Here is a 7,814-nt window from a genome sequence, read left to right as displayed (position 1 = left end):
TCGCTGTGTTTAAACCCTCAAACGACTCTTTTTCCATCTCTATAAAACGAAACTGAAGACTCAAAGGAAGATTACAACATTGCAATACATTTCGAAAGATCTTAAGCATAACTCTAAGCTATTATTTCTTGTAACTATTATTGTCTAAAGATCTTAAGATTTATTATCTTAGATTATCTCATAAATCTTAAGAGGTTGTAAAACCTTTGTGGAAAGTATGATTGAGCCAATTTAAGAGATTTTTAAAGGTCCACCATCACCAATTAAAATCTCTTTGAAAGAATCATATTTAAAGTGAATATGCATATTATTTTTACTATTTACAACTTAGTGACTTGCCTCAATGTCAAAGACCCAATTAAGGTTAACATAGTTGATAAATGCATAATATTTAATTGAAGAGTTACTAGATTTGAGGATGTGTGGGAAGTAGTTGATAATATGTAGTAGATTTGACAATGTGTTGGTAATATATTTCCCTAAAAGTTAAAACCTTTGAATCTACATCAACTATAGTCACAATCAAAGTTTGAACCACGTAAAGAGTAAGATGAGTAGCCATAATAACCCTTGTGATATGTTTTAAGAGCAATTGTAGTATTAAGAAGAAATGAATTTGTCTTAATGGTGGTCAATGGTGCTTATATAAGTTTCGAGATTGCAAAACTTGTTAAACTTAGGATGTGTTTGGTTCTGGGTACATGGAAGGGAAGAGAGGGAAGGGGAGGGGAAATTTTTAATTAAATATGTTTGGTTCAAATTTTAGGAGAGAAAAAGAGGGGAGGGGATTAAAATCCCTAAAAAACACACTTTCTAGGTCCTCTGAATTGGGGGGATTTGGAGGGGAGGGGAAGGAATATGAGTTTTGATATTTTAAAAATTATTATATTTATTAAAATATTCTTAGTTTAATTTTAATATTTCAAAATTATTCATTTTCTTCCGTGTTACTGCTTCTCTTTTGTGTGGTTTTTTTTCGATTGCTTCCATCAACTTAATATAATTGTTCTCCACCTTCAAATTATTTTCGAATTTTTGTACTTAATATAAATCATAACCATTGCAATTTTTGTTTGTTTTTTTATAAATTTTTTTTATGTTTATTTATATTCATATTTTTTTTCTAACTTTGTCATGTATCCTATCATATTTTCTTTAATATCAAATTTTAAACCACTCATTTTATTTATTTTTCTTTATTCATTTTATTAAACATTTTAAACCATTAATATTTAAAAATAAGTTATTTTATATATTTGTTTAGTTAGATGATTCATAACTATTTAAAAGTTGTTTTCAACATATAATTTAATTTTTGTTCGAGAGTCATAGTCTGAATCAAGTCTACTCAATTTTTTTAACATTATTTGATAAATTATTATTTTTTAGTCACTCAATATTAGAAGTTTTTTTGCCAAAAAAATATAAAAGAATTTTTCACATTTAATTATCATATCACTTATATAAGATCATAAATATAAAAATATAAATTATTAATAAATCTCATCGCCTCCCCCGAACCAATCATATTTTTAATTAAAATCTTTTCCTTTCCCTCCCTTCCTCTCTTTTGAATCAAATATTTATTTAATTAAAAAAAAATTCACATCTCATTCCCTTCCCTCCATTAAAATCCATTCCACTCTCCTCCTAATTTGAATCAAACAGACCACTAAATATGCATCACTTAATATTTCTATGGATTTACAAAAAACTATATATACATAACAAGTAATGGATACAACGACTTTTATTTGCTAATGAATGTAAAAACAGTTTTTATTTGCTAATAAATGCATCAATTTCTATTTTATAATGATGGCTACTGAATGTATTATCTGACTCTTTCTTTTTCTTTCTATTTATTACTAATGAATATTATGAAATGCATTGGTAAAAAAACATGCTTATGTCCTCTAATTATGTTGGAACATTATAATACGATTAGGATCAAGTAAATAAGTTGAGTGTTTTCCACTATAATTTTTAATCACTTGTTTTTTTTTTATATTTATTGTGTCGATCATAATTAATTAAGATTCTAAGAAAGATGTTATGAACACTCTCTTTTTAATATTCTATCTAGCACTTATTCTTTTATAGAGTGAAAAACTTGTGAGTCCTACCATTTTACGTGTGATCCATTTTCAAAATAAAGGATTTACATGTGTTTTATCTAATAAAATAATAAATATTTGAGAAAATGTTAAAAAAATAATATTCTTATCACTCCTTTAAATACCGGTTATCTATGTTAGACTTATACTTCTTAAATAAATTTTTACATCAATTGTATTTTAATGGACAACAAGATCAACTAACCAAATCATTGATAATCAATCTGGGACAACTTATAACAAAATTTATTTCTTTTATCTCTGTCAATATCAAATCAAAAAATCATTTATGTCAAATCATATAACTATTTTATTGAATTCATTACCTTTAACTTTTTAAAGAATTTAATTGATCATTAATAAAAATATTTTACATTATCAATTAATCGCATATGATATTTTTAATTTTTTTTCCAAAAAATACATTTAAATAGAGGGTGTTACAACTAAATTCTTTTTCAAAATATAAAATCAAATAAGCACAGTTCTTTACAACCCTATAATTACCTATCTACAAATTAACCTAATTTTCCCCTAAAGAGAAAAAAATCCATTCTCCTATTCAAATATAGGCTTGGAACATTTTTGTAGTCAAAGGTACTACATCGCAAACACTAAATCCCTTTACAGCATATTTTCTTGTTAAAGAAACAAACCTTCCATTGATTCCTAGAATAACAAAAACATATAGGTAACGGTAATTTTAGATTCATACTAAGAAGAACCAAAATCACATAACCCAATATCCAATTTCTTAATTTCAATTTACCTTTTTTATCCAATTGAAGAAAAATCCTAAAAAAAAAACCAAAACTGAAATTTCCAAAATAACATGTAAAGAAAAAACATTAGCCCTACGTTTTTACCGTTTCGAAGAAATCGAGGTAGCGAAATCAACTGTCGAACATGAAAAAATCTTTTTCCTTATTTTGTTTATGTATAAATACCAACACTGTAAAAATGTTGTAGCTCTCTTTCTGTTTCTCTCTCCCCTCCCTGTTTCTCTCTCTCTCCCTCTCTGCGAAACGGGTTCTGATTAAACCTGCACGTGGAGGACTAAGGAAGAAGAAATCACGAGATCTGACCCATTTTTTCAATCTCAATTTTTTGGGTTTTTACATAATTTGGAATTGAATTCGGAGACCCTTTGTCAAAAGGGGTCTTCTTCTCTACAAATCTCCTTACCTCTCTACACTGGTATTCTCTTCTATTCTATGATATTCAATTCTCTCTGTTATTTTCTTTTCTTCAGCTCAAGGTTTGTTTTTGTCTATCAATGATGGAGTAATTGATTATTCAGATCATGCCCTTTTGATTTTTATGTTTTGATTTTGATGTCTCTGTCTCGATATTATGAGATTTGGATTTTGCATGTTGGGTTTGATCATGATTGAATAAGATTGATTTTAACCCTAAAAATCGGATTTTTATTTTTGTTTTAATAAATCGTCAATCTGGATTTTGATGTTTGTGATTTTTTTTCTTTGCATGTTTGAGATTAAGATGCTAAACTTTAGATCTCTTTTTTTCGATGTCATGGGCTCTGCCTGGATTGCTTGTTTGTGAACAAATTGTAGTGTTCATTGTTCATATTGCTTTGTTCTGTATGTGGTGTGTGTTTTTACTGTTGGAATATTCTGCATGTGTATTTGTTTGTGTTTTTTGGTTGTTTGATGATGATGTTACAATGTTAATGCTCCTGAAATTTTAATCTTTAATTCATGATTTAGCATTTGAGTATCTGTTTATTGGATCGATTTTATGCATGCGGCTGAATCTGAGCTACATGATATGTTATAAATATGTTTGTTTTATTTATTTATTTGGATTCAGGTTTGTAGGATTTTGTAGTTGGAGTCATGGCGGTTGAGATTGCGGGATTCGAGATGGTTCAAGGACCGATTGAGAATGGTGTTGAAGGAGGCAAATCTGTTGCACATGAAAAGGAGAATGGAAAGCTGGAACAAGATCTGGGAGCTGGTGAGGCCATCAAATTTGGCTCACATGGAGATGAATCTGCTAAAGGGGAAGCTGACGATGTTGCTGATTCCAATACCCCGAAGAACGCTGCTGAAGAGTGGCCTGCGCCTAAGCAGATTCATTCGTTCTATTTTGTCAGGTGCAGGCCTTATGATGATCCATCCATCAAAACGAAGATTGATCTCCTTGATAAGGAGATCAGCAAGAAAAATCAAGCTCGGTTTCAGATCACTGAAGCACTGAAGGCAAAGCGGGTGAGTTGCTGATAATTCGTCATTGTTGCTTCTCTGATTCGTAACCCTACAAAAACCTAGAAAGACAAAACCATTTTACTGTGATGCTATGGTTTTAATGCAGATATATGATAGTCATAATGTTTAGTTGTTAATTAATGTCAAGAGTCTAATAAATTATTTTCCGGTCTAGAAGGCATGCATGTTTTGGTGCCTCTTAGCTGGATGCACGGCGAGGCGAACGGTAACTGTAAAAGGCACATTTTGTTGTACTACCCTGTGATGTAATCTAGAAAATTTATTCGAAGGAGTCAAATCATTTATTCTCCTATCTTGACAGCGTACAAGTTTTGGTCACAACATTGAATAATAAACCATAAAAAGTAACGTTTTTTGTCTCCTGTCGAAGTTATATCTCGCAGTCATCTGACATTTGATAAAAAATTAATGTGGATTGCGCATGACTTGACAATGGAAAGTTTTATAGTCTTAGCATACATCTAATATAATTTTATGTTTGGTTTTTACTCCTCCCTGCAGTCGGAACGATCAGAGTTGATTTCTCAGATTAAGATTCTAAGAGGTGACAGCAAGCAATTTCAGAGTATCTTTGATGAGAAAATGAAGGAGATTGAGCCTCTGCAGCAGGCACTGGGAAAGATGCGTAATAATCGAAGTGGTATATGCTCATCTGAGGAGGAACTTAATGATGTTGTATGTTATCAATCTCCTAGTTGTTTTTTAATTCAGAACTCTCGCTTTACTCGTGTTGTATCTAATTCCAACACGTGTTCTCTATTTTCTCACTGCCGGTATTATTTTATGCACACAGATATATAGCTTACAGTACCGCATTCAGCACGAGAGCATTCCACTGAGTGAGGAAAAGCAAATCCTCCGAGAAATCAAACAGCTTGAGGGGACAAGGGAGAAAGTTATTGCTAACGCTGCAATCAGGACCAAGTTACAGGATACTATTGGGCAGAAAGATGCCATCCAAGATCAGGTTAAGGTAAGATATAAGTTTTCGTAAGTTTGCTAGTGATTTTTTTGAAGAGTTCTGATTTTTTAATTATATCTATATCATTAGTTAAAAATTCCTTGAGATGTTTAATTTTTTTGCAGCTTATAGGTGGGGATTTGGATGGAGTGAAGAAGGAGCGACAAGCGATTCGGTCCAAAATCATTAAAATTGATGATGAGCTGAAAACCATCGACACTGCTATCCAGTCTCTGCAGGAAGAACTCGGCGGTGTTACTCAGAAGAGGGAACAGACTTTTGAGAGCATTCAGAAGCTTAGGAAACAGCGCGATGAGGGGGTATGTTTTCTTGCATTTGGTTGTGAATTATTTTTCTGTTAGTATTTTCTATGTTCACTATGAAGCATTAACTTTGAAAATGTGTGCTTGTTTAAATGTTTTCATATGACGTCCAGTCTGTTTTTGAATATTCAGATTTTCGTTCATTATCGCATTGCATTTTGTGAAGTTTTAGTTGAAACTGCGATAACAATCACGAGTTCTATCAAACAGACATTTGTTTAGCATATCTATTGGCATCATGAGCCCCGCAAAGTGTAATTTATGTCCTTGATGTAAATTTAATTTAAACAAGCTTTATTCTGTTGCTGATGAACTATGCAGTAATTTTTGTCGTTATTTCTAACTCATTTTTTTTTTGTGATTTCTGAATTTGAATTCGGCATTTTCTTCTTCAGAATTCCTATTTCTACCAAAGTCGTACACTTCTGACCAAGGCACGAGATCTGGCTGCTAAGAAAGAGGTTGCTGCTCTTGATGAACTTTCACAGAAAGAGGTTAGTTGTTGACATAAATATTCATTCGTTGGAGCTATTGAATCGTCAATGATGGCATTTCACACTAACCGTCCTTTTTTCATGTTTTCACTGACTGTGATATCGGTTGTGGTTGAATCTAACTTTTTCTAATTTTCCCTCATGATTGCAGGTTGAGAAATTCATGTCACTTTGGAACGGTGGCAAAGCTTTTAGGGATGATTATGAGAAAAGAATCTTGTCATCATTGGACATGCGACTGCTGAGTAGGGATGGGCGCATGAGGAACCCCGATGAGAAGCCACTGCTGGAAGAACCAAAAGTTGCTGTGGCCGAGGCATTACCAAAAGCCATCGCGAAACAGCCAAAGGAGGAGCCTAAGCCTTCTCCGGTAGAAACTTTGGCTACTCAGAAAGAAACCAAAACCAAAGGCAGGGATTCGAAAACTAAGTCGGATAATGATGATTATGAATTTGAGAATCCTCATAAGGAGACCCCTGCTGCGAAAGAGCCTGACATCGATCCTGCGAAGGCGAAAGAGCTGAAAAGAGAAGAGGAAATTGCAAAAGCAAAGCTGGCTTCGGAGAGGAAGAAGAAGCTGGCAGAGAAAGCTGCAGTCAAAGCAGCTCTCAAAGCTCAAAAGGAAGCTGAGAAGAAGCTTAAGGTAATTTACTTTCTCTCTTGCTAATAGCTTATGTAGCTTGTTCCATTGAGATAAATTTCCAAAATGTGAATTTTTTTCCAGGACCGTGAGAAGAAGGCGAAGAAGAAATCAGGAGCTGTTACCACTCAGGAGGAGCAGGAAGCTGCAGAGGTCGAGGCAACCGAACCAGAAAAGGTTAACGATGTTGTTGAGGCCCCGGCTCCAGTGAAGGAAAAGGCGACAAAGGAGAGCAGTATCAGGTCCAGAAGCCGAGCAAAAGGACCAGAGTCGATTCCAAAAGCTATTCTGAAGCGCAAGAAGTCCAACAACTACTTGATATGGATCGCCGTTGCTGCTCTGGTAGTCCTTGTGCTGTTGGTGCTTGGTTACACTTTTGTTCTCTAAATAAGAAGTTTAGTTCTAGAAGGAGCTGCGAAACCGATTTTCCTAATGGGTGGCTAGGTTTGCGAGGTAGCTTAAGTTATTTCTGTTCTATACATCCCTCTTAGGGGAGTTGAGTCGACAAAAAAACACATTTACCCTGCTGTGCTTTTGCTCCTGTCTTTTGGTAAAAAGCTATATACACTAGTTTGGATACTTTAATTTTCAAATTTTGTTCAGATATCATGAGTTTTTGTTGGAAAGTTTGATTTTGTTTCATATTATCTAAATTCCTGAGGAAAATTACCATACCTCAAATTTTAGGATGCATTTTATTTTGATAAAGTGAAATTTCCATAGTTGGTTGACCAATAATTTGTCTACTTGGGATTATGAGCCACTGATTTTGAAAATAGTTGGATGCAAAGTTGTTGCTCCATTAATAATGTGATAATGTGATTTTAGACTTGGGCATGAAAATAGTTGGATGCAAAGTTGTTGCTCCATTAATAAAGTTAATTTTTTTTTATGCTAAGAAAACATTTTAATTATTTTTTAAAGAAGAAATGAAAATAGAAAATTACTTTTTAAAGAAATTAGTTATGGATAAAGAATAATGAATATTTTTTTAATACTCATCTAACCATTTTAAATAAATTAATAA

At 32.8% G+C, this 7,814-nt stretch overlaps 1 protein-coding gene across 3 annotated transcripts; it reads left to right on the top strand.

Moving 5' to 3' along the window:
• The first annotated feature begins 3,079 nt into the window (after positions 1-3,079).
• LOC127086324 (proton pump-interactor 1) lies at positions 3,080-7,429 on the top strand. Of its 3 annotated transcripts, none has more exons than XM_051027074.1 (8): positions 3,080-3,314; positions 3,951-4,351; positions 4,871-5,044; positions 5,163-5,342; positions 5,456-5,650; positions 6,049-6,147; positions 6,299-6,790; positions 6,872-7,429. In XM_051027074.1, exons 2-8 carry the CDS (start codon positions 3,977-3,979, stop codon positions 7,172-7,174), a joined length of 1,818 nt encoding a protein of 605 aa, XP_050883031.1. In that variant the 5' UTR covers positions 3,080-3,314; positions 3,951-3,976; the 3' UTR covers positions 7,175-7,429. The 3 variants fall into 3 exon arrangements, with proteins under 3 accessions (XP_050883031.1, XP_050883033.1, XP_050883032.1); XM_051027076.1 differs by having other exon boundaries at positions 3,084-3,314; positions 3,959-4,351; XM_051027075.1 differs by having other exon boundaries at positions 3,084-3,375.
• Positions 7,430-7,814: the final 385 nt, after the last annotated feature.

This window comes from Lathyrus oleraceus, chromosome 5, assembly GCF_024323335.1.
Source record: "Lathyrus oleraceus cultivar Zhongwan6 chromosome 5, CAAS_Psat_ZW6_1.0, whole genome shotgun sequence".
NCBI classification, from domain to species: domain Eukaryota; kingdom Viridiplantae; phylum Streptophyta; class Magnoliopsida; order Fabales; family Fabaceae; genus Lathyrus; species Lathyrus oleraceus.
This window is presented reverse-complemented; position numbering and strand designations above follow the sequence as displayed.